Here is a 26,419-nt window from a genome sequence, read left to right on the forward strand (position 1 = left end):
TAGAATTGAGGAGGGGACGATAGTTAGGCTATGTGTTCTGTTCTGGGCCTATGCCAAACTCTAGGATCCAGTCCCCAGTGCTTTCACTACTAGGAACCCTCACGGGTCACCAGGTTTTTAATATTTTGGCCCCCGAAGAAGAACTGATGTTTTCTCCTTTCATACTGATCCAAAACCTGGTAGCCACTTAGCTTCTAGTTGGCAAATGTCAATAACTAACTTGGTGGTTGAGAACTGCTCTAATTCTGGCCAAAGACAAAAGCTTGGAGTTGATTAATCTGTGTTACCTAGTCAGAGATAAAATGTACCAGATTTTTCTTAGGTCTTTTCGAAAACTGGCAGTAGTGCTGGAGGTAAATGAACAGTGCCATTTTTGTCAGTATGTATATCTTAAAATGTGCCTACTCTCATGACCCAGAAATTCCACTTCTAGGAATGCATCCTAAAAAATTAGATCTATGGACAAAAACATATATATTAGGATGGGAGGCAAAATGTTGTTTGTAACAGAAAACTGGAAATCACCTTAATGCCCACTGGTAGAGAATTGGCTAGGAAAATTATAGTACAGCCATTTGAAGGAATAATATGAAAGTATTAAAGATGATGTAAAAAAAGCTATCAAAATGGAGAAAACGTAGTATATTACCTAGAGAAAAAAAAGCAGGCCACAAAGATGTTTGCACAATATGATCTTATTTAGGTAAAAGAAATATACGACTGGAAGGATAAACAATCAAAAACTAATTGTGGTTTTTATCTCTGGGTGATGGGATCAAAGATAATTCATTCAGCAGATATTTACCAAGCACCTAATCTGTGCCAGGCACTAGATCACTGAGGTTAAAGGGGTAAATAGGATAAATAGGGTGATTTTTAAATTCCCTTAGACTTTTATGCTTTTCCTTAGTTTTCTGCTTGAGCATACACGCATTACTTTGTAATCAGAAAAAAACTGCTATTAAACCCAAAATATTAGATAGAAACTTTCGACCCCATTCCTACCACTGTAGACGCCTATGAATCTGGGCCCCAAGCCAAGAACCAGGGTATTATCATGGTTCTGAGGTCCCTTCTAGTTCACTGACATTCTCAGAATTCTGAGGAAGGAGAAATGCTGGACTTCGATTAGGGAAAAACAATTTGAAGGGCTTGATGGAGGAAAAAGAGAGTTGGGGGGGTCAGACTGTACCTTGGATGGGTCAGAAGGAAGCTGGTGATACCATGTAGGTGAAGGACTGGTTACACTGTCTCAGGTGAATGTGGGACAGACCACACTAAGAGCTCAAGGGTGGAAGAGGACAGATAATCCCATGATGGCTGATAGCACCATGAGCCCCTAACGGGCGGGCGTAGTCCAGATAAGAGGTCATGGAAGTGTGAGCTAGGCTGAAAAATGTGTATGAAAAGCTTAGAAGGTAGAATCCACAGGGCTATAGGGCTTAATGACTAAATGTCGAGGTGAAGGAAAAGATGAAAGAAAAGATGGCACCGATTTCTGGCTTAGGCCACTGGTTGGAGGGTGGGTAGAAGAGGTTTTGGGGACAGATGAATTTGGCTTGAGGCCTGTTAAATTTGAGATGTTTGTGGAGTTCCTGTTGTGGCTCAGCAAGTTATGAACCTGACTAGTATCCATGAGGATGCAGGTTGGATCCCTGGCCTTGCTCAGTGGGTTAAGGATCCAGCATTGCCACTGGTGCTGCAAACAACAAAAAAAAGAGGGATGTGGGCAGAAGGCATGAGGGGCTCTAACACAAGCTCATTATGTCTCATCCTGTGCATGCACTTCAGTTCCAAAACGGCTGATAGTATGGTAGGCTGAATGGTGACTCCCCTAAAGATTGGTCCATGTTCTAACCTCTAGAACCTGTGAATGTGGCCTTATTTGGAAAAAGGTCTTTGTAGATGTAGTTAAATTATGAATCTTAAAATCACCCTGGATTATTGTGGCGGGCCCTAAATCCAATGATAAGTGTTCCTATAAGAGACATCTAGTAGAGCAACACAGAGACAAGAGAAGTTGGAAGCAGACATTGAAGTTATGCAGCCACAAGCCAAGGAATGCTTGGAGCCCCCAGAAACTGGAAGAGTTCTCACAAGGGGCGTTCAGAAGGAGCAGGGCCCTGCCAACACCTTGATTTCAGACGTTTAGCCTCCAGAACTATGAGAGAATAAAATTCTGTTGTTTTAAACCACCCAGTTTGTGGCAATTTTTTATAGCAGCCTAGGAGAGTAATACAGATGGTGAGGTGGGCCATAACTACAAGTCAGCCCCCAAGGCCCCAGAAGGGCCGTGAGCTATCTTTGCTACCAATCCATGTCTGAAGAGTAGGGGGCTTTTTCTCCTCCTACGTTACCAGCAAATAACTCCCGCCTCTGCAACCCTGGGATAAAGCAGAGGCATGTCCCTCAATGTCTTAAGACACAGTCTCTAATGAACAAAGACTGCCTTAAACAACCCAGAGAGGTCGTGTGCCAGGCCAAGGTGGAGCGGGGGAGGGTGTCTTAGTCAATTAGTCCTGAGTACACTCTGTCCCAACCTGGGGAGGTTCAGGAAACAAGACTCTGGGAACTCAAACCTGTTTTAGGGTTTGGCAGACTCCCAGTTGCAAAGGCACGATCCAGGGTCATAGTCTACATTCCCCACCCAGACCAGAGACATAGGCACACACAGAGACAGAGAGTTCAAGAAAGAGACAGCACCATGGAGAATGGCACTTAGCAAATGAGGGAGCTGTAACACAGCCCTGCACCTGGATGCAGATCTGGATTCTGACATGCTGAGAGAAAGCAGCAGAGATAGAGGGGAGACGTGTGGATTCACAGAAATGCCGTGGAGAAGTGTACAAGGAAATCCCGACAGAGATCTAAAAAGGGAAAAGAAGGAAACATTCAGAACTTTTGGAAAAAGGGAATGTGAAATAAAACTAAGATTGGGAGTTCCCGTCATGGTGCAGCAGAAACGAATCCAACTAGGAACCATGAGGTTGCCGGTTCAATCCCTGGCCTTGCTCCGTGGGTTAAGGATCTGGTTTTGCCGTGAGCTGTGGTGTAGGTCACAGACGCAGCTTGGATCCTGCATTGCTGTGGCTGTGGTATAGACCTGCAGCTATAGCTCCAATTCAACCCCTAGCCTGGGACCCTCCATATGCTGTGAGTGCAGCCCTAAAAAGCAAAGGGAAAAAAACCAAAAAACAAAAACTTAAGATTGATGTTAGATAAAGATGTAGACATAGAGACGCCAGACTTCAGTTAGCATGGTGTTTCTGTCCTTTGTGCTTCCCAGGACCTCTTCCACCCCAACCAGATCAGTCATTAGCACATTCTGTCTTGTCTAGGCCAGTCTACTTCAGATATTACCATGTACCTTCCATGCATCAGGGTCCAACCAAGGTTCTAAGAACACAGCTGACCAAGGCAATGAGCTGACCATCCGGGGTGCACACTGGATCAGATTGCCATGGATGGCTCTTATTAGGCCCCAGAAATAGCCACCTAGATCATTTGGCTAACTACCTCCTAAGATGACTGCATGGAGCACAGCTGTTGTTCAGCCATACAAGTTTTGGCACACAGTATGACAGTCACTCTGACAAGGCAGACAGTTTGGGATGCTGTGGAAAGATGATGTCCTGCTCTTGGAATAATTGTGGTTCGACACACAAAGCCCATTGATGGTGAGCTCCCTGAGGGCAAGAAGGCATCTTAGTCAATTTGTTTTTTTTCTCAGACCCTAGCAAGGTGATCTCAGAGAGAAAAATGATCAAGAAAAGACTGCTGAATAAAAGACTGAACCAATCAAATACTGGACCCTGCCCTTTTGGAGCTCAAGGCTATTAGAGCAGATAAAATGTCATAAATCACCTTAATATAAATTAGATCATAGGCAAGGTTATTAGTAAGGGCAGGCAAAGGACTGTGGTGGTCCAGCAGCACCAGAAATCTCTTCTTATGGTGTAGAGTTAGTTGGTCAAGTAAGACTTCCTGGAGGAGGTGGCCTTTGAGTAACAGAAGGGATTTAGATAAAGACAGTAAAACTATTTAACATAGTGGTGGGTGCACAGGTACTGATCCATCAGAGTGGAAGCTGGATGGGGTCCTGGAGCCCTTGCTGTGCCAAGCATTATCTCTTTAGAGAAGAGGTCACAAGGGTCCTGAAAAGTCTCCAGGGAGGACTGAAGTAGCAGGAGCACCCTGGAGTTAGGTTTAGCTACAAATTGGATTATAAATATTTTTTTCGTTTTTATTTTTGGCTGTGCCTGTGGCGTGAGGAAGTCCCCAGGCCAGGGATCGAACTTGTGCCACAGAAGTGACCCAAGCCACAGTAGTGACAACATAGGATCCTTAACTGCTGGGCCCCCGAGGAACTCCAAAATATTCTAGCCTATTTAATTAACCTATATAACCATACTAGTGCACATACCTACTGAATGTTAGCCCCAGAGAAGAATCTCCTGAGATGGCCTTACTCTCTTCTGGTGTGTTGGAGCCATGGTGGCCTTATTAGTATGTGAGCTCTACAAAACATCAGAGGCTGTTCTCCAGTTCAACGCTGCATCCCTAGGGCCTAGAACAGTGCCTGGAGGAAGAGAGGAGGCTCTCTAAGTGTTAAGTGAATAAGCAGATTGGGAACCCCAAGCCATTCTTAGGGTCCTCTCACTCTTTATCGCCTTGCACCCATTCTCCCCCTCCAATCCATGCTCCACATCAAGCCCCAATATAATCCAGTATAAGAAATGGATTCTTTCTTTCTCAAAATATTTGGTGCTTCCCTTTTGCCTGGAATACCATCCCCCACCCCTCTTTTTAGGGCCACAGAGGCATATGGAGGTTCCCAGGCTAGGGGTCAAATTGGAGCTGCAGCTGCTGGCCTACACCACATCCACAGCCACACCAGATCCGAGACATGTCTGTGACCTACACCACAGCTCACAGAAACGCCCTATCTGTAACCCAGTGAGTGAGGCCAGGGATTGAACTCGAGTCCTCATGGATACTAGTCGGGTTTGTTACCACTGAGCCACAATGGGAACTCCTCCCCCGCCTTTTTAAAACTAAACTGAACTGCTACTTTAAGTCCTGATCCAATTTTGCCTACTTATGTATTACTTTCTGAAGCAGAATTCATCTTTCTCCCAAATATTAGGAGAGAGTTCGCCCTCACTCACCAGACAGTGAGCTCCTCAGGACAGTGACTCTTATCTTATTCATTTCCATACCTCTAGTCCACTAGCCCAATGATGACATATGGTAGGTGATAAATAGAAGCGGGAAAGGCATTCCCAGAAGTGAGAACTAGAGGAACAAAGGCAGTCAAAGGTTGGGTAAAAAAGGAGTAGTTTAATTTGGCTAGAATTAAAGGAAAGTAGAATTGAAGGAAAGTAGCAGGAGATAAGATGGAAAGTTTTCTTGGGTAAGATTTTGAAGGGACTTGGGAGTCAGCTAGAGGAGGAGGATGGGCAGGTGGAAGATATTTTGGTAGCCACTGGGAAGCCAATAAAGGTTTCTGAGCAGAGGTGTAATATAATGAATCATACATTTAGTTTAAACCCATCAGAGTTTCTCTCATAAATCTTTGTGGGGGAGTTCCTGTCATGGCACAGTGGTTAATGAATCCGACTAGGAACCATGAGATTTTGGGTTCGATCCCTGGCCTTGCTCAGTGGGTTAAGGATCCGGCGTTGCCGTGAGCTGTGGTGTAGGTCGAAGACGCAGCTCGGATCCCGTGTTGCTGTGGCTCTGGCGAAGGCTGGCAGCTACAGCTCCAATTCGACCCCTAGCCTGGGAACCTCCATATGCCGTGGGAGCAGCCCTAGAAAAGGCAAAAAGACAAAAAATAAATAAAATAAATAAAAAAATGAAATAAATAAATAAATAAATCTCTGTGGGTGTTCCAATCATACTCAAATTTGCCTCCCACCTACCCATCCACCCACTCACTCCCAGACTCCCCCCAGTAGCTTGCCCTGCCCCTCTACCTGCTCCCTGGCTTGGCCAGGGATGTATATATGGGCTGCTTCCTCTCTCAGCCAGAGGATGTGGGGGGCCCCAGCTGCCTGGGGCTGGGAAGCAGGCCAGGTTTAGCTGAGGTTGGCTGGTGAGCAGTGGGGCGGTGCCAGGGAGAACCTGTACAGTGCCAGGTGGTGCCTTGGGTTCCAGGCTGAGCCCATGACCCTGATAACCTTCTGCTTGTGCACATACCTGCCCCGCACTCCACCCCATCCCCTCTTTGCTATCGGGGAGGGGGCACAGGCCAGATAGACCCACAGGACTTTGGCTCCATCTCTACAAAAGGGCTTTCTGTGAGTCAGCCTGTTCCCCTCCAGGCTTGCTCCTCCCCTGCCCAGCTCGTTTCCAATGCACGTACAGCCCGTACACACCGTGTTCTGGGACACCCCATAGTCAGCCGCATGGCTCCCCAGTGTCCCAGCCCCTGGCTCCCTCTGTTGATCCCAGCCCCTGCCCCGGGCCCCACTGTGCATCTGCTGCTATTACTGCTCCTCCTGGTGCCTGCCCATCCCCAGAGCATGTCCTGGATGCAGGGAGCTCCCACCACAGGAGGAGATTCATCTGGGGAAGATGATCCACTGGAGGAGGACCTGCCCAGTGAAGAGGATATACCTGGAGAGGAGGACCAACCTGGAATGAAGACTGAACCAGGAGAAGAGAATTCTCTGAACTTAGAGGATCTTCCTACTACTGAGGCTCCCAGGGATACTCAAGGACCCCAGAAGAATGTCCATAGAGAAAAAAAAGGTAAGTGGTCATCAGCTCTGCAAATCTAGGCTCTAGGAAGTTGGTACTTCCCCTCACTAAACTCCAGCCCATGCAGGGATTATATTCAGGGAAAGAGAGGAGCCTATACTCTTAGTCTTTCCCAACCCCAGGGCGGATCCCCTGCCACCAGCTAGATGAGGAGGCAAAAAGAAGGCACAGGAATTCCTTCTATGACACAATGGTATTGGCAGCGTCTCTGGAGCACTGGGACACAGGTTAGATTGCTGCCCCAAAACAGTGGGTTAAGGATTTGGTGTTGCAAACTTTGGCTGCAGGGGCAGCCAAAACAAAACAAAACGAAACCCCAAAACCAAAAAACAAAAAGGGGGCACAGTTGGAGATAAGCAGGAAGAGATGGAAAAGAGAAGAGGGGGGAGGCTGGGGAGGAGAAAGAGATGAGGAATGTGGAGAGAAAACAAAGGTAGAGAGAAGAGTATGAAGGGAGAGAAGAGGAAGGGTGGGGGATACCAGAGTTAGAACAGGAAGGGCTTATAGAGGTCACCTCAGTCCTCAGTCTACAAATGAAATAGATCTGGGAAGGAGGAAAAAGCCGGTAGGGGAATCTGGTACCTTGACTCTCCATCAAGGAACTTTGGGAAAAGAGATGGAGACCAGAAAGAGAAGAGGGATGAGCAGGGAGAATGACGGTCTACTAATCTGGGCAAAGGGACTGAGGCCCCCACCCACTTAACAGACCTTACCACAGTGGTTGCAAACTGGGATCTCTGGATCCAGTAGGATCTTTGTGTGGTTCACCAAGTTGTGGCCTTATATTTGGCTGCAATGTGCTTTACACTGTGCTTTACACCTGGCCTGCGTCAGGCATTTCTGTTACCTGCTTCTGTAAGATAAGAGTTTGGGAACCCCTGCTAGTGAGGGGGACCCACCTCCTGGCCGCTGGGAGGGACTGGGCTCAAAGATCAGCCTCTTCATCCTTCTCATTTATGCAGGGGATGACCACAGTCATTGGCGCTATGGAGGTGAGACACCCACTCCCTGCCCATACCCAGTCTAGGCACTCAGCTCTGCCGATCCCCGCCTCCCCCTCCTTGTATCAACATCTGCCAGTCCCTACACCCGCCGCCTGTCTCCGTCCACTTCCCTCATTTTTATTTCCCGCCCCGATGCCTCCTGACTCCACCCCTCACTTTTTCTAGTGCGCTTCTTCAAAAGCTCTTGATCTCGTCATCAGACTTCCAGTACATCCTCTCCCACTCCAGGCGCTCCGCCGTGGCCCCAGGTGTCCCCAGCCTGCGCAGGCCGCTTTCAATCCCCGGTAGATATCCGCCCACAGCTCACCGCGTTTTGCCCCGCCCTGCGACCGCTGGAACTCCTTGGCTACGAGCTCCCGCCACAACCAGAACTGCGCCTGCGCAACAATGGCCACACCGGTGAGGCGGTCTCGGGGCGGAGCCTCGGGGGGGGCGGAGACTCTTTGGGGATGAGGGAAGGCGCTCGGGAGTTGGGCTGGCGCTCCTGGGCGGAAGGGGCGGGCCCGGCTCACCTGCCAGCCTACCTCTCCTCACGCAGTGCAGCTGAGTCTGCCTCCCGGGCTGGAACTGTCCCTGGGTCCGGGGCAGGAGTACCGGGCCCTGCAGTTGCATCTGCACTGGGGGTCTGCGGGGCGCCCGGGTTCGGAACATACAGTTGGCGGTTACCGTTTCCCTGCTGAGGTGAGCTCGCAGCTGCCGGGAGAGGGTCGAGGTGGGGCGCGGGGCAGGGGATTTTGCCCACTCCTACTGTGTCCTTTCCAGATCCATGTGGTTCACCTCAGCACTGCATTTGCCAAAATTGACGAGGCCTTGGGGCGCCCGAGGGGCTTGGCCGTGTTGGCAGCCTTTCTGCAGGTACCAGCCCTGGAACACCCCCCAACCCCTCTTCCCCACGCCCGACCCGGGCACAGTGTCTCTTGGCCGCCCCTTCCCCACACCTGGTTATCATCATCATTACTCATCAGTTCTTTCATTCAACACCTGCGAGCCAGGCACTGGGCCACAAATAAGTTAAGAAACTGTGAGTTCTTTTTCTCTAAGGAGCCCACAGCCAGTGAGGGAGGCTGGCAGGATAAACATGTACACAGGACAGAGAGTAGAAGTGGTTAGGGAAGGCGTCGCAGAGGAGGTGAAACTTGAAGCCTCACTAGTGGGAAAGAAAAGGAGATACTCATCCAGAATGAACAGTACCTGCAGAGTTCAGTATATGGCCCATTTGGGTAACAGCAGAGGCAGTAGAATGAACATCAGGAAGAGTCATTTCTCTAATACTCATATAACCCATAATTTCCCCTTTGCAAAATGCAATAGAGTCTAGAGAAACATTTAGTAACCTCTTTGGACTTGTACTGATCAAGCTGCATACGCAGTGATTAGAGGAGGCTAAAAGGAGGGTGGAATGGTGAGACACCTGTTAGGCTCATTTCCTTCCTGACTCCTTAAAGCCAGCCTTATAGCCCAAAGTTCAGAGAAGTGCCGTGGAAGTAGCATGTCCTGGCCCCACAATTAAGGTGAATTATTAAGGTGAATGCAAAGCTAACAGGAATACAGAGTTTATTGGGCTTCTCTCTGGTGGGACCATGGAATGTGTGTGGAGGTGGTGATGAGTGAGACTGGAAAAGTAACTAGAGCCCATTAATGAAAGCCTTGTACCAGAGTCAAGTGGCCTGCCATTCTTTTCCTCCTCCTCCAGTTTGAGAGCTAGTCTGCTTAGTTAGGTCAGTTTGCAGAGTAAGAATAAAGTGACCTTGAGTAATAATACATAAGATTTTGTGTTTCCTCGGCATTCTCAATGCTGAGGAATAGGGGAGGACTGGGGTAGCCCACTTCACCTTCAAGCCTTTTTCTTTAAATTAAATTTTTGCTGTTTTTCTTTCTTTCTTTCTTTTTTTTTTTTTTCTTTTCAGGGCCACACCTAATGTATATGGAAGTTCCTGGGCTTGGGGTGGAGTCAGAGCTACAGCTCTGGCCCACACCACAGCCATGCCAGATCTGAGTCGTGTGTCTGCAGCTGGCGGCAACACTGGATTCTTAAGCCACTGAGTGAAGCCAAGGATCGAGCCCCTGTCCTCATGCATACTAGTCAGGTTCTTAACCCACTGAGCCACAACAAGCCTTTTTTTTTTTTTTTTTTTGGTCTTTTTGGTCTTTTTGCCATTTCTTGGGCCACTCCTGCGGCATATGGAGGTTCCCAGGTTAGGGTCCAATCGGATCTGTAGCCACCAGCCTACACCAGAGCCACAGTAACGTGGGATACGAACCACGTCTGCAACCTACACCACAGCTCATGGCAACACCAGATCCTTAACCCACTGAGCAAGGGCAGGGATTGAACCCACAACCTCATGGTTCCTAGTCAGATTCGTTAACCACTGAGCCACGACGGGAACTCTGCCTTTTTTTTTTTTTTTAATGGTATTTTTTTCTTCTCTTTGAATTACACATGGAAGGCAAAACCAGGTGTTTTTTTTTTTTTTTTTTTTTGGTCTTTATTTTTTAGGGCAGGTGGGTGGAGACAAAGGTGGTTCAGGGCAATGTGCAGGGAAGAAAAAAATACTGATGTTGATAGGTCATGATAGGATTCATGAAGCCCTGAAGGCCTAACCATGATTGGTCATGATAGCTGTGACCCTATATATATGTTATTCACCTGTCTTGTACTGTCATCTTCTAGGAAGGCCCAGAAGAAAACAGTGCCTATGAACAGTTGCTGTCACATTTGGGAGAAATCGCCGATGAAGGTCAGTTTGTCGTTCTGGCCACTACCCTTGATACCTTTGTTCATAAAGAACTGCTCTATGCTCAGGTCTGAGGATGGAGAGGGGCTCCCTGGTTTTAGTGTGAATTGGCTACCTGTGACCTTGATAATAACTGTGAAGCTGAGGGGAGTTCCCCTCGTGGCGCAGTGGTTAACAAATCCGACTAGGAACCATGAGGTTGTGGGTTCAATCCCTCCCCTTGCTCAGTGGGTTAAGGATCTGGCATTGCCATGAGCTGTGATGTAGGTCGAAGACATGGCTCGGATCCTGCGTTGCTGTGGCTCTGGCATAGGTGGGTGGCAACAGCTCCGATTCGACCCCTAGCCTGGGATGCGGCCCTAAAAGGACAAAAGACAAAAAAAACAAAAAAACAAAAAAAAACCTGTGAAGCTGAATACAGGCAAAGGCAAACTGCTGCCCACAGGCTTTATGGTTAAAAATCAAACAGAAACCAAAACCGGACAAAAACAGCCTAAGACCAAAAAAATAGTGTTTGGCACTCAGGGGTTGAGTCTGAAGAGCTAAACATTTTCTGAGAACTATTTCTCCTTCAAAAGCATCAAATATCTAAGTTTGTAAATGTTTTTGTTCTTCTTTTCCTTCTCAGTCACTGCAGGTCATTTTAAACCTCACTTCCCCTCCTGTACTTTACGTTTTGTTCAGCTAGAGAGAACCGTACTTTTTGAGTTTTTTTGTCTGTCGTTTATAGTCATAAATATTTATTTACACGTTATTCAGCTCATTTTCTCTTTTGATTCCCTCTGGGCTTAAATCTGCAACCTGGCCTGTTATCCCAGTATGCAAAGTAAGAGGGAAGACTGCCAGGGGAGCAGTTCTCTCACTCTGTAAGCCCCACAGCCCTTTCTTTTCTTCTGAGTCACGTCTTGTGCTGAGTTGTGGGAAGGGAAACACTTCATGTGGAGAGGCCTCAGGGAGCTGAGTCAGCTTGGCTTCTGGGACATAAGAATGTATCTCTGCATCCCAAAGCTTTGCTGCGTGGGGGCCAGTCTCAGTGAGACTCCAGCCCAGGTCCTCTCCACAGACTCAGAGACTTGGGTCCCAGGACTGGACGTATCTGCACTGTTGCCCTCCGACCTCAACCGCTACTTCCGATATGAGGGGTCTCTCACCACACCCCCCTGTGCCCAGGGCGTCGTCTGGACTGTGTTCAACGAGACAGTAAAGCTGAGTGCTAAGCAGGTGGGGTTGGGACGTGCGGGTGTCCTGGGGGATGAGGGGGAAAGGGGTCTAGGATGAGGTGAGGAAGAGGAGGCATAAAGAGATGATGGGGTGTTGGGGGGAAAGAGGGGGTTGTGGATGGTGGAGCTCTGAGATGCTGGCTCTAAGCCTGTGACCCTTTTGCTTCTGTGTCTTGGTCTGCTGACCTCCCCAGCTCCACACGCTCTCAGACTCCCTGTGGGGACCTGACGACTCTCGGCTACAGCTGAACTTCCGAGCAACACAACCTTTGAATGGGCGAATAATCGAGGCCTCCTTCTCCACTGAGGTGGACAGCAGCCCTAGGGCCGTTGAGCCAGGTGCAGCTTTGTCTGCTGTCCCATAATGCCATGTTCCCCTCCTCCCACGTGTCCTCCTTGGTCTGTCACTGGTGATCACAGTCCCCGGCTCTAATGTCTCCCTTTTCTCTTCAGTCCACCTGAATTCCTGTCTCGCTGCGGGTGAGTCTGTGTCCCTCCTCTGGCTCCTGAGGTTGGGGACACCCCTTGGCACCATTCAGCCCCAGAGGCTGGTCAGGACCATGGCTGCTTCCTCTCCTTCTCTGCAGAACAGACCTCCAACCCCAATAGGATAGTATCAGATCAAGGTGTGGGGGGTTCCCCGTTGTCCCCAGGGCGAGAGTTGGTCAGAATGAAATCTCTTAGCATCTTCCTTCCCAAACAACCTCTTTTACTTCGATTTTTTAGGAAAGAAAATAGGTGCTTATCTTGCCCCTTCTTGTGTATCCATCCCCACCCCTTTTCTGGTCTCTGCTGAATTCTGAGACACTGGGGCAGCTGGAGAACTTGGGGCAGGGGTGGGGGGCAGGTGGAAGCAGACTCCTTTTGACTCCCTGAGGCAGCCTCTCCCCTCCTCCCTCCAGGTGACATCCTGGCCCTGGTTTTTGGCCTCCTCTTTGCTGTTACCAGTGTCGTCCTCCTTGTGCAAATGAGAAGGCAGCAAAGGTATTATATCCACCCTCTTCCTCAGGTACAGCCCCCACCAACCCAAGCGGAGTCCAGAACAGCTTCACGCAGATTGCATGCAAATGAGCTCATTCCTGGTGAGATTTCTGATTCGATTTCCCTGTGTAGACACTCAAGTGGAACCAAAGGGGGTGTTAGCTACCACCCAGCAGAGGTCACCGAGACTGTTGCCTAGAGGCCTGCAACTTGGAGAGGGTGCAGAGAAGCCAGCCAGAAGAATCTGAGGGGGAACTGGACACCCTGTCTTGCCTGTAACACTACTTTCTTTTTAACCTCCAAGGATTTTTTTTTAAAGTAAATATTTATAATAAAATACGTGGTAGGCACCCTTGTTCCCCAAATCAAAAGGATGGTGTATTCATTTCCTATAGCTGCTGTAACAGCCACCACAGACTTAATGGTAATGGGAATTCTCTTAGAGTTCTAGAAGTCAGACGTCCAGAGTGAATCTTAAGGACTAAAGTCAGAGTGTGGGCAGGGCTGGTTCCTTCTGGACACTCTTGAGGGGAGAGTATCTTCTTGCCTTTTTCAGCTTCTAGAAGCCAAGCATTCCTTGGCTTGTGGCCCCTTCCTTGCATCATTCCAATCTCTTGCTTCCATTGTCACATCTCCTACAATTGCCTTTGACTTTCTTGCCTCTCTTCTAAGGACCCTTGTGATTATGTTGGGCCTACCCAGTTAATAATCTCCCCATCTCAAAATCCTTAGTTTACAAAGTACCTTTACGTTTCCTTTTTTTTTTTTCCTTTTGTTTTTCTTTTTTGTCTTTTGGCTGTTCCCACAACATATGGAGGTTCCCAGGCCAGGGGCTGAATCGGATCTACAGCTGCTGGCTCACGCCACAGCCATAGCAACACCAGATCCAAGCCGCATCTGTGATGTACACCACAGCTCTGTGACGTACACCACAGCTCGTGGCAACACCGGATCCTTAACACACTGAGCGAGGCTAGGGACTGAACCTGCATCCTCATGGACCGTAGTCAGATTCGTTAACCACTTAGCCACGAAGGGAACTCTATTTTTTTGTTTGTTTGTTTTCCCTTTTCCTGTGTAAGACAACATTTCATAGGATTAGGGTGTGGACATCTTTGGTGGGGGGACTTAATTCTGCCTAACGTAAGACATTATCAGGAAGCGGGCAGAAATGACTGATAGTGTTGGAATGGTGTGTGTATGTGTGTGTGCATGTGTTATGCAGTGTATGTGTCTGGAGGTAGAGCAGGCTCAGCCTCTAGGCTTCAAATCACATTGAGGCTTTTAGAATTTCACCCCTGCTCAAGTAGAATCTGCGAAGCTTTGCGGTTTTGCCTTCCAATTGTGTTTGGCCCATGTGCCTGCTGGAATGGGGCAGTGCCACTGACGGCAGCTCCTTCGCCCTGTGGGGAATAAGGGCCAGGATGCTCCCAGCCCTGCCGGGCTTCTCTGCTTCACGGAGCCTGTACACAGCCCCTCCTTAGCGAGCCCAGCGCCCTTACCCCTTGGCGCACTCAGGGGTCCTTCCAATTCCACTGTTCCCCTCAGGCATCCTCTCAGCCTCTACTTTGGAAAACAACCATCACCATCGCCAACACCAAAGAAAAGTTTAAAGGGCCCCATGATGCTGGTACCAACAGGTTTATTGGCTGGGGAGGCAACTATAGCCTGGCTCAGGGCAGGACCAGCCCTCACAGGTTGTTGAGCTCCAGCAGGGTCTGGTCGAGGGTCTGGTGAATCTCCACGTTCTCCTCCTTGGCACTGGCCAAGGTCTCTGTGAGGGGAAGCAACCGTGAGCAGGGGGAGGGGAGACACGAGGGGAGAAACATGGGGAGGTACGGACGGGGGGCGTGACAAATAAGCACGGAGTGGGTTGGAGGCACAGGAGGTCACAAGCACTCAGGGGTCTGAGGACCCGTGGCTGGGGCAAATGATGGACTGACCAGGACAGATGGGGGGACGCCTCAAAGCTTTGGGAAGGCCTGAGTCCTAAATGAATTTACTCTCCTTCTTTAGAAGGTTTAAGAGAGTTGGAGACAGGAAGAAAGAGCAAGACTGAACCAGGAAAAGGGAGTGTCAGACAGACAGACAGACTCAAGGCAGAAAACAGACCTGTAGCAAAAGCCCCACGTTGCTGGCATCCAGTGTTTTTCCAGACTTCATCCCAGACCTTGCACAGCCTTCTTGCCCCTCCCTGCACCTCACCGCCCCACTTCCCTTCCAGTCATTCCTTTAGATCTTGGAATGGCAGCTGAGCCCTCGCAGGGCAGCGACATGCCTGGGTCTGCAGAAGGGCCCTTGGTGGCCGATGCAGTTACACGTGCCCACATGCAGCAGCGAGAGTCAGAGTGGGAGTGCCTGTGCAGAGGGGCTTCCGGAGTGGGTGCTTTGTGGGTGAGCTCAGTGGGGAAGGGGTCACAAGATTAGGGGTGCTCAAAGGAGGCAGTGTCTCAGCGGTGAACCAGTGCTCTGAGGGGGGCGATGGATGTGCTCTCTGGAGGGCAGGAAAACAGCATAGAGACCAAGTTGAGTTTATTAAGCAGCAGAGAGTGAGAGAGGCTGGCGAGTGGAGGGGGGAGTGGGTGGATATAGGAGGATGAAGCAAGTGCCAGAGTGGGTGGCAGACGTGACAGGGGCTCTCCTAGGCTGCGTCCAGCCTAGGCTGTGCAATGTTGGCAGTTTTTGCTCCTCTGCTTGCCCCCCTCCCCATAGAGAGAAAGGGAAGGAGAGGAGAGAAGGGGCCGAGGGGGCCACACTGTGAGGGGCTCAGAGGGAGGTGATGTCATTGAGCGCGTTGTCCAGCTCCTCGCTGATGGCCTTGTACTTCATCTTCTGGGCGTAGACTTCGTCTGGGGGGGTTCAGGGGAGGGGGGCCGGGTGGGAGTGTGGGGAGAGGGAATGGAGGGAAAGAGAAAAGGAAGGAGAGAGGGTGATGGAAAGGAAGAACAAGAATCAGAGAGAGGTGGCCGAAGATGGAGTGAGAGAGACAGGCCAGAGGACAGGCTGGACAGCCGTCAGGGCCCCTCCTACCCTCTCTGTACCCCTGTCCCTTTTGTCCTCCTTTGCACCCCAAACTGGTGCTTCCCCTAGGAGCTCCTGCCTCCCCCAGGGCCCTGGGGCATAAGCAGGAGAGCCTGCTTCAAGGAGAGGGCATTCGAGCTAGAAAGGTCTGAAGTCCTAAAGTTGGGAAGAAAACTGAGGCTTGCCTGAGAAGGCTGGAAGCAAGAGACAGGGGAATTATGAAATTGAAAGGGTTTTCATAGAATAAAAAGGAAAAGACAGTTTTAGGTGCAATGTTGATAACAGTGAGAAGTAGATACAGACTAGCCTATTCCTGGCTGTTTTGTTTTCACCAAATCTAGCTTAAAATCCTATTTTCCATGACTGTTGTCATGAAAACTTAGAAATTAAACCAAACAGCTCTCTATTTAATAAAGAAGTCTCTGTGAGATAGCTCTCCTGTGTTGTACTTGGAGCCAGGACCTGTCTAGATCAGCGTTGCTCAGAGTGTGGTCTGAGGACCAGCAGCATTGGCATGACCAGGGGGCTTGGGAGACACACAGATTCTCCAGCTTGAAGTGAGCAGTCACTTTGGAGCAGGACCTGGGAATCTGTTTTAAAAACTCTCTGGGGCATTCTCGTGTACACTCAAGTTTGAGAAGCACTGGACTTGGATGGGAAATACAGACCCCTCGGTGGTTCCACCCTGATGTATGGTTGGCAGATATCATGGGATGGGAAGATGAGGGACAGCCTGCCAGTCATGGGGAGCACAAACCTATTTTAAAAGGTCTGGGGGTATGGGGCACATCCCCTTTACCTTCCAGGTCATCGATGGTTTTCTCCAACTTTGCCACCGACCTTTCGGCAAACTCTGCTCGGGTCTCAGCCTGGGTGTGAAGGCAAGATGGGGAAAGTGACAACGTTTAGGCCCTTCCAGACACTACTTCTTAAGTCACGCTGCTCTTCCATCCCTGCCCCGGATCCCCTGGCACAGGAGGTCTCTGGCGGGAATTGGGGGGCTCGAAGGATTCTCACCTCCTTTAGCTTCTCTTCCAGCAGTTTGATCTCCTCTTCATATTTATCCTCTTTGGTGGAATACTTTTAGGAACAGACACATGCCATCAGTACATCGCCTCCACAAGGCCTTCATTTCTCCACTGAGCCCCACAGGCTACTCCTGATCTTGCCTCCATCGAACACCCAGCCCCGCCCTGCCTGGGCCCATCGCCGCCCTCCCCTGAAGGACCCCATCCTCACTTGCCCCTCTACCCCCCTCTACCTTGTCCGCTTGGGCTTCCAGGGATTTCAAGTTGTTGGTAACAATTTTCAGCTCCTCCTCTAGGTCCCCACATTTACTGCAGGGGGTGTGTGGCAGGGTGGAGTGTGAGGGCACAGTGAGGGAGACAGTGGAGGTGGCACAGTGGGGGAGGGGTGGAGGAGAGAAGAGAAGAGCAAAGTTGTGAGAGTGACAGCAGGTAGAGTTTGGAAGCCCCAGGCCCTTCCCGACCCCCAGCAGGTGGGAGAGAGCAGCCTGAGATGGAGGGGAAGGTGAGCTGAGAGAAGGCGTCATTGCCCAGAAAGGTCCAGAGAGGTGACTACCTCCTCCTCTGAGGCCATCAGGGACTTGAGGGCCTGGTCCATGGTTCGCAGTTCCTCTTCCAGCTGCCTGGCTCGGCTGGGGGCAGCGGGTAGGGGTCAGAGGCAGGACCCGTCCCTGTGGCCCACGCCTGGGAAACTCCTCCCTACAGTGCAGAGAGCCCCATGGCTGTGGACTGAGGCCGAGTTTCGCTTGCTACCGTGGGGTGTCCTTACCTCTCAGCCACCTCAGCTCTCTCTTCTGAGCGCTCCAGCTCTCCTTCCAGGATCACCAGCTTCCTGGCCACCTGTGGGGGCGGGGGGGGGGGGGAGGAGATCAGGGTGAATGCCTTGGGGCTGTCTGGGACTTGTGAGTGAGAAGGAAGCTGGGCAGGGCTGTCACCTCACCTCCTCATATTTGCGGTCTGAATCCTCAGCGATGTGCTTGGCCTCCTTCAGCTGCATCTCCTGCAGCTCCATCTTTTCCTCATCCTTCATGGCTCGGTTTTCAATGACCTTCATTCCTCTGAGAGGCGGGGTGGGGGTGGGGTCAGGACCAGCAGAAACAGGCTCCCAGCCCCCTCCCTGGCCCACCCTCTGAGGAACCCCCTTGCCCACCTTTCACTCTCATCAGCTGCCTTCTCGGCCTCCTCCAGCTTTTGCAGGGCTGTGGCCAGACGCTCCTGCGCCCGGTCCAGCTCCTCCTCTACTAGCTGAATGCGGCGGTTCAGGGAGGCCACATCTGCCTCGGCCTGTGAGTCAAAGGTCAGAGGTCAGAAAGGGTTTGCCTTGGATGAGGATCAGAGAGGCTTCGGAGGATGGTTAAGACTCTTGTTAGAATGAGCCTGGGCTTCCTGGCCTCCAGACTTTCAACCTATTTTTCCCCTAACCAATCATCTTTGCACAGACTCTGTGCTCCAGCCCGTTATACACTTCTGAACAAGCTTCACTCCCTGCTCCAGGGCCTCCTCTGGCACTGTGCATAGTCTCCCAATGGTTATCTGCAACTGGTCCTTCTGTCCTTCCTGAGAGCACTCCAAGTGCTGGGACCAGGTCTGAGGCAGCCCTGACTCCACACAGAGCCTGGCCCAGGTAAGGGGTGGAGAAGAATCAGGCCAACCAGACCGCAGTGCTGCTAAAAATAGCCAATCCCAGAATCAAGCTCCCTGACGTCACTGGCTGCCAGGCAGACGCCCAGCGAGAGGCTCAGGAGGCAAGCCAGGCCTATATAGGACATCCATGGCTGTAGCAAGGGGCTCCCTGCCAAGGCCAGAGGCAACTGGGGGCAGTGCAAGGGCAGTGCGAGTGGCAGATACTCAGCCCCTGATCCTGCGGTATAGAGGCAAAACCGTGGAAGTTTTGGAGAAGGTCCACAGAAATTGATGATGCCTTGAGAAAAAGGACAGAGCAAGAAGGGCCCCAAGGAAGGAAAATGAGAGAAGCGCTGCAGTTTGGTCTTAAGAACATCAGCTCTGAGTCAGACTGTTGTCTTTGAGCCAGGGCTCAGCCACTCAACGCTTGTGTGACCTTGGGCAACAGATTTGGCCTCACTAACCCTCAATTTCTTCCTTCTAAACCAGAGTTAACAATAGCAGTTCCTCCTTTGTAGGCTATTCTCAGATAATGCAGTGCTTTTAATAGTGGGTTAAGAGGACCATATGGGAGGTGGCTGTTACAAACAGGTGCTCTATCTCCATGCTGGAGCCACTGAACTGAGATCTCCAGAGCAGAGTCTTAGAAATCGTCCATTTTTTTTTTTTTTTTTAATCTTCCAGGTGATTCTGATGATAAGTCAACCTTGGGAAATAATAAAATAATATGCAGAAAGCACTTATGCACATTGCCTGCACAGAATCCACACCTCATAAATATTAGGTTATCCCTTGTCTCTCCCTCAAAGACAAAAACATAGGGACCTTGAAATTTGAGATTGGAAAGGAGAACAGACCAGTGTACAGGAAGGAGAGAGTGAAAGGGAAGAGATGGGTGGCAGCTCTGGGGGCAGAGGGGGTAGAAAGCAGGTCCTGAGTGATACCAGAGGGCAGAGGAAACAGCACCATATATAGAAAGTAGTTGCAGCTTATCCTTCAGGTGCTGAAAGCCACCTAGAGTGACAAGAGCCCATCCTGGGCACAGGGCCGGATGACTCAGTGTGGAAGGATTCTGGGGACAGCACTGGGGGTTGGGAAGAATGACTCTGGGGGACACAGGAGGTCTATTCTAGAGAGAGAGATGAAGGTCTGTAAAAGACTCGCTTCATAGTAGTGGGGTGACAAATGACTGGAGAATCTGGGAGATCCTAGGGCCTGCATCACAGGATTGACTTTTGCCATTTTCTGCTTCTTAAGCTCTTCCCAGTTCTGGATGCTACTCTCTAACCACAGGACAGGCACTGCTGTCCCCACTGGACTAGTGGGAAGCAAGAGAGTAAAGGGAAACTGAGGCACTGTGTAAGTTAAGTGCTGTGCTCAAGGTCACACAATAAATTTGGGCAGTTTCTTATCTACTCCTCACACTGCCTCTCTGCTTCCCTAGCTCTGTCCCTGGCCTCCCCAGCTCCCCTCCAGCCCCCACTCAGCTCCTTGGATTTCCAGTCCTGCCTCCAGCTGCACTGGGCCTTGGTTATTTATAGACTGTCAGATGCCCGGGGCCATCTTCACTAGCAGCTGCAGGGCAGCTCCCTCCCAAGTGCCAGGACTGGTGAAGAACAAAAACCAAAGGCTGGAGGTCAGAGAAACCAATCTTGGGGGGCTTGGGGGGATGGGGAGCACGGCTAATGGTCAACACAAACCGTAGTGTCTTCTTTCATCTCGGCCGTTCAGACCATGCTCGTGCTAATCCCTGCATCCACCCAACCACAGGCTCATCTTAAACAATCCTGGGTGGAAGGCAAATGGGGAACCTGAGGCAGAGAAAGTACCATTGCCAAAGTCTTATGGCTGTTCTCCTACCTTAAGGTGGGGGCTGGGAAGAACAGGAGGTAGAGAAGTCTGGTTAGGGGGTGTGAGGTGGGCAGAGAAATCTCAGAGTGAACAGGAGCTGCCAAGGTGGTTGCCTTGGCATTAGTGGCCCTGTCCCTCTGCCCTGTGGCCTGGCATGGTCTCAAGACTGACAGCTTAATGAGGGTAAATGAGGGACCGTTAGAACCTGAGCTGGGGCGCCAGTACACAGCAGGGCCACTGGAGCCAGAGGTCAAGGCCAGGGAATTTCTAATGGCCCCCCAGCAGTGTAACTCAAGTCAAGGCCCATCTGTGGATTCCTCTCCCCTCCTCCTGCCTAACAGCACCTCCACCCACACCCCATACCCCACAAATGTAGCTTCAGTCTCCTCTCCATCTTCAGCTGGAAGATTAGTTGAGGTGGATGGTAAATTCTTGTGCCACCCGCCCCCGCGATGACTCACTGCTTGATCACTGTGCCTTCTAAGAGCTGGAACCAAATGGAATTAAAATGTTGTGTTCTCAGGGGGAAGTGGTAAGTGGTTTTGATTTACCCACTGTCTTGGATTAATTGTGCAAGCTTGCCCTGGCCTGCGTTCCTGAGAGGAAACCGTCTCTGTCCTGATGGTGAAAGTCCCTCTCATCCCCATGTCTGGAACCCCTCCCAAAGCACTGAGTCTCCTACTGTCCCCCCAGGTTCACACTCACGTCGGTGGCCTTCTTTTCAGCCTGCTCCAGTTTCTCCTGGGCATCCTTCACTGATTCGGAATACTTTTCCACCTCATCCTCCGTCCCTTTCAGCTTCTTCTGGAGGGCCTGCTGCTCCTCCTCCAGCTGGGAGAGAGATGCCTCAGTCAGCCAGGCCCAGGCCCAGGCAGGAGGCAGGGGTGTGTGTGAGGGGTACTAAGAGATATATAGAGGCTGACAGAGAGGAAGAGGGATAGCAGAGGAGGGTCAGGGCAGCTAGGGGTGTGGGAGGGAACTGGTGGGAGTAGAGAGAAAGCTTCCAGCCCCAAGGAGCAAGGCCCATCATGGCTCTGTAAAGGGAGGAGTGGAAATTAGGGGACTGGGGCTCCTCGGACGAGGGTGGGTGAGATGAAGTGTAGCTCTGGCTAGGGCCCTGGGGGTACTGTGAAGGCCCAGCCCCCACACTGGATGGTAGCGAGGCTTGGACGGCAGGCCAGAGGCTGGGGAGCACAGAGTGGCACAGGCTGCCCTTGTTGCGGATTGGGGACAGAGGTTACACAGAGCCTGGGACCCCCACCTGCTTGCAGCGGTCTTCAGCCTGCTTCTTGTCAGCCTCCGCCTGCTCAGCACGGTCGATGGCATTCTCCTTGTCCAGCTTTAGCATCTGCATCTTCTTCTTGATGGCATCCATGGTTGCTGTTGGGGACCGGCCGGCCGGCGGGCAGTGTGGACCGGGCGAACGGGACTGGCTGTGCTGACTGGGCGCACGGGTGGCGGACGAGGAGGACCTAGCGGGGCTGGGACGTCCCAGCCGCGCGGGCGCCTAAAAGGCTGGGAGGGACCGGGCGGAGCCGGGGGCCAGGACCCTCCCCCATTGCAGCCCAAACCTTGTAGGGGCAGAAGCACAGCAGGGTTGGGGGGGGCGCGGCCACCCCCTACGCCCACCCCTTCGGAACCGCCCCCTAGGGCTCCGCCTCTCCCTCACCCCATCCCCCCCAGCCGTCGGAAGGGAAAGTAGCTGGACGGTCTGCTGAGAAAGACACTAGCGCTGTGGAAGGGAGGGGACCTTGGGGCAGGGGGCTCCGTGCTTCTTCTGAGTGACAGCCTGGCCCGGTGGCAGCTGCGGCTGGGGCCCCTGAGGCTATTTCAGGGCTTGAGCTCACGGCAGCTGCCCCAAGCGCAGGGACCAAAAGGCCCCCCCTCAACTGCAGCAGCCGCTGCCCTTAATTTAGAAGTTTCCTGTAAATCCCCTCGGATTAAATGTCTCTTGGGAGGCGGGGCTCCTCCGCAGTTTGAGTGCCTCAGTTTACCCCAGTCCCAGATGCTGGGTTTTTGCTACGGACATGGTGGTGATAGTGGAGAGTCTTACCAGAGACTTGGGGAAACTGAGGTAGGAGGCGAGCCCAGAGCCCCGGCAGCCCTTCGGAGCGAGGACCGGCTTGTTGCCCCCGAGGGCGGGCCTGACCTCTCTTCCCCTCGCTTCCCCTTCCAGCCCCTGCCCCTGGAGCCAGGGCCCCTCCTCTACCATCGCCGAGCACGCAGAACCCGGATCCGCGCCCAGCCCGCCCCGCCCCCCACGTGCCCCGCATATTTTCCGCGGCCACTTCTGCCCCGCCGGACCCGCGCTCCCCGCCCCCATCCCCACCCCCACCCGGGACGAGTCGCTCTCCGTCCCCCTCCTCACCCCGCCTCGCGGTCCACCGGCCCCACCGCCCGCCCCCCACTCACCCCCACCCATCCCGATTTCCCCTAGCTTCCCTGTGCGCCCTCCCTTCTCCTTCCATTCTCCTCCCCTTCTCCCTGCGGACTCTCCTCCCTTCCCCTGTGGGCCAACTTTACGCTGAAATTTCTTTTCTGCCCTTTTTTGGGATGTTTCCCGTGGGGAGGCGGGGCCGGAATGGGGCAAGGAAGGCAGGGGCGAGGGCAAGAGTTACGGAGCTGCTGGGCGTCTGGAGCTGGGGGTGAGATGTTCCCTCTGACCGAGGCCGCCAGAAACAGCTCCCGGAGCCGGGAGCCGTGGCCTAGGGTCGGGAAATCGGAGGCACCCGTGCGAGGCTGTTTGTTTTCGCTTTTTCCTTGGGGTGGGGTGAGGGGAGAGGAAGTGGAGAGCCGCCTTGGGGTGGGGGGAGGGGAGACCAGGGTAGGCAGAGGAAGCCTCGCTCCCCAGGGGCAGGGGGGCGGGAGGCCTGGCTTTTGCTGGCTGGGTGGGAACCGTGGGAACCATAGGTCCACGGCCAGGGGAGGTGGGGGCGGAAATGTATTTAGATCTGCTTAGTGGACCGATGCTACACATGGAACAAACTTGACCTCTGTCCCCTCCTCACCCACCTCCCGGTCCACCGGCCCCACCGCCCGCTGGTGTTCACTCCATCTCCCTGTTCTCCCCAAACTCTTGGAAGAGTCTTCCATCCACCCTGTAGCCAGTGCCAGACCTCTCACTTCCCACAGTCCCTTGATCCTGTAGGTTCTGCTCCTACAAATGAGCTTCTTCCACTGAAGTCTCCTCCTCAGGCAGCTCCTTATATTACCTCCTGCCTGGGTCTGTTGTGAACTCCTGACTCCCCCAACTCTCCTCGACCTTGTTACACAAAGATCTTTGAAAAAGTTGGTACAAGTAGGACCCTAAGATGCTCCAAAAGCCCCTCCCTTCGCCCTCCCTCTTTTGCCAGTAAAAGTCACATTTCTTAATATGGTGTATCAGGCCCTTTGTTTTGGCACCTGCCTACCTCTCTAGCCCTACCTCCTTTCAGTTCCAACCTCACTCTCAGCACACAGATTTGTACTTCATGTAGCATTCATACTGAGCTAAGTGCAGGAGCTAGAAATCACCAAGCTTTTCTTAAAAGTTACCACCATTTTTTTTTTTTTAATTCATTTTTGGTCACCAACACTGGATCCTTTAACCCACTGTGCTGGGCTAGGGCTGAACATGAGTCCTGGTGCTGCAGAGACACGGCTGATCTGGTTGTGCCACCATGGGAACACCAAAGCTACCGCTTTATACATTCTGTTATATATCCCTAAAATGCCCTTCCCTTGGCTGATTCCTGGTGGCTGTAAAGACTCAGACCGTGTCAACTTTTCTGAGGAGGCTTCCCTAGCCTCTTCCCTTCCCACCCTCTGCATGTAATAAATGCTTATTCTTGGGGCAAGCTCCTAACAGTCTGTCTCGGCATAGTCCCTGTTATGACTGTTGTTATACCTGTTTGCCTAGTGGTCTGTGAGTTCTCCAGAATGCCAGGGCCTATCTTTTTCTTTTTTTCTTTTTTTTTTTAGGCAAGAAATAGATTTATTAGGATAGGACGCTTGCGAAAGATGCAAGCGGGCAGGCACTGAAGCTCTGCCCCCAGGATCCGTGGGATACAGTTATTATCAGCCAAGGGGAGTGGCTATCTTTTTCAATTCTAAATCCCCAGTGCCTGGCATAGCCTCAAGCATAGCGTTGGCATTTGATAAACATTTGCTAGTGACTTTTTTTGTGCACCAGGTTCAGGATACACAATGATACTCTGTGGATCTAGGGGAACTCATGGTCTGGTGGGGCAATTCTCAAACTTTGGTCCTAGAACCCCTTGACAGTAGGGTTTGAAGATCAAAAAGCTTCTGGTAGAGTGGGTAATATCTGTCAATACTCACCATATTAAAATGGAAACTGGGAGTTCCTGTTGTGGCTTAGCAGGTTAAGAACCTGTCTAATATCCATGAGGATGTGGGTTCGATTCCTGGCCCACTCACTGGGTTAAGGATCTGGTGTTGCTGTGAGTTGTGGTGTAGGTGGCTGATGCGGCTCGGATCTTGCACTGTGGCTGTGGCATAGGCCAGCAACTGTAGCTCCATTTCAGCCCCTAGCCTGGGAACTTCCATATGCCAAAGGTGCAGCCCTAAAAAGAAAAAAAGTCACTATATTCACCTCCCCAAATTAGTGAGAGTATGGCAGTTATACATTTTCGCAAATTTCTTTAATATCAGGCTTGATAGAGGACAGTTGGATTCTCAAAATCTACTTGTGCTTTCTATCTGTTGCTGTGTATTTGTTGTTTGAAGTACTATATGTGAAAAAAAGTCTAGTCTCACACAGACACATAGTTGGAAAGGAGAATAGTATACAGTTAACCCTTAAATAAGACAAGGGTCTGCAAAGTTGAAAGGTCATAACTTAGCCCATTGTATGCTAGGTTCCTGTGTATTATAATTCTGCCTCCTTAGATTGACCCAGCCTTGGATCATGTAATACTGTAGTAAGCTATCTTTTGATCCACATATAAGTGGACCAGTGCAGTTTACAGTTTACAGTGGCATTTGTAGCCTTTTCAGGTAATTGTGGATATTCTTCTTTGATACATCAACACTTGCCAGATGGTATTCTTTTAAGCGTTAGTTGTAAAATCCATTTTACTCGAAACCCTATCAATAACCTTTTGGTACACATTGGTGGTATTGCACTTTGGTTGGATCTTATATTTAGGGATAATTTTTTTTTTTTTTTTTTTTTGCTTTTTAGGGCTGCGCCCACGGCATATGGAGGTTCCCAGGCTAGGGGTTGAATCAGAGCTACAGCTGCAGGCCTACACCACAGCCACAGCAACTTGGGATCTAAGCTGAATCTGCCACCTACACCACAGCGCACAACATTGCCAGATCCTTTACCCACTGGGTGAGGCCAAGGATCGAACCCGCAACCTCATGGTTCCTAGTTGGATTTGTTTCCACTGCGCCACGACAGGAGCTCCAATTCACAGATAAATTTATAACATCATGCGTTGGTCATTTGGAAAATGACTTACTGAGCTGTGTGGGATGTTCTAAATATCAACACATTTCATTATTTATTATTAAAAATCATGATGGTTTCAATAAAAAAAAGTTTGTTTTATGTTTGGGGAAGCTGATACAAGTTTTCTAAAATTTTAATGTTCACTTGAAAGCTTGAATTATATCATTGGCAACAAATACTGCCAGGTTTTTCACTAGTGACAGACTGTTCCTTTTTGAGAAAAGATCTGCCAGATACCCAAGTCTGATAACCATGGTTTGTCTGGCAATCATTCTTTACAGTAAATGCTTTCCATGAAAGGAGTTCCTGTTGTGGCTCAGTGGAAACAAATCTGACTAGCATCCATGAGGACCCAGGTTTGATCCCTGGCCTCGCTCAGAGGGTTAAGTATCCGGTGTTGCCATGAGCTGTGGTGTAGGTCGCAGACATAGCTCAAGTCCTGCATTGCTATGGCTGTATATGTTGGCCGACAGCTGTAGCTGATTCAACCCCTAGCCTGGGGACCTCCATATGCCACATGTGTGGCCCTAAAAAGACAAAAAAAAAAAAAAAAAAAAAAAAAAAAAAAAAGTGCTCCATGAAAAAGCAGCTAATTCAGCTCACAACTCAAAGGATCGTCTGAGTGCTTTTCTTGAGACACTGTTAACTTCAGTGTACGGCAGAAGTGTTCTATGCATACGTCCCAGTTTCATCACACAGAATGTTGACAAGACTTGTCACTAAAGTATTTTAA

At 50.8% G+C, this 26,419-nt stretch overlaps 2 protein-coding genes across 10 annotated transcripts; one reads left to right on the forward strand and one right to left on the reverse strand.

Annotated features, from left to right (window-relative positions):
• CA9 (carbonic anhydrase 9) lies at nucleotides 5,812-13,079 on the forward strand. 5 transcript variants are annotated; one of them, XM_021065725.1, is made up of 12 exons: nucleotides 5,814-6,756; nucleotides 6,888-6,992; nucleotides 7,728-7,757; nucleotides 7,998-8,168; nucleotides 8,308-8,450; nucleotides 8,532-8,624; nucleotides 10,444-10,510; nucleotides 11,571-11,728; nucleotides 11,922-12,066; nucleotides 12,181-12,207; nucleotides 12,630-12,736; nucleotides 12,841-13,079. In XM_021065725.1, the coding sequence occupies exons 1-12, from the start codon at nucleotides 6,411-6,413 to the stop codon at nucleotides 12,868-12,870; spliced, it is 1,422 nt and encodes a 473-aa protein (XP_020921384.1). In that variant the 5' UTR covers nucleotides 5,814-6,410; the 3' UTR covers nucleotides 12,871-13,079. The 5 variants fall into 5 exon arrangements, with proteins under 5 accessions (XP_013849103.1, XP_020921384.1, XP_020921389.1 ...); XM_013993646.2 differs by having other exon boundaries at nucleotides 5,817-6,756; nucleotides 12,630-12,711; XM_013993649.2 differs by lacking the exon at nucleotides 8,532-8,624 and having other exon boundaries at nucleotides 5,812-6,756; nucleotides 12,630-12,711.
• TPM2 (tropomyosin 2 (beta)) lies at nucleotides 14,334-22,475 on the reverse strand. Of its 5 annotated transcripts, XR_301349.3 has the most exons (10): nucleotides 21,490-21,836; nucleotides 20,934-21,059; nucleotides 17,905-18,038; nucleotides 17,695-17,812; nucleotides 17,524-17,594; nucleotides 16,991-17,066; nucleotides 16,747-16,809; nucleotides 16,529-16,598; nucleotides 14,821-15,557; nucleotides 14,334-14,482 (listed from the first exon to the last, which is right to left on the reverse strand). XR_301349.3 is itself a non-coding variant. In XM_021080975.1 (9 exons), exons 1-9 carry the CDS (start codon nucleotides 21,601-21,603, stop codon nucleotides 15,475-15,477), a joined length of 855 nt encoding a protein of 284 aa, XP_020936634.1. In that variant the 5' UTR covers nucleotides 21,604-22,475; the 3' UTR covers nucleotides 14,334-15,474.

The sequence above is a fragment of the Sus scrofa genome, chromosome 1, assembly GCF_000003025.6.
Source record: "Sus scrofa isolate TJ Tabasco breed Duroc chromosome 1, Sscrofa11.1, whole genome shotgun sequence".
Taxonomy (NCBI): Eukaryota; Metazoa; Chordata; class Mammalia; order Artiodactyla; family Suidae; genus Sus; species Sus scrofa.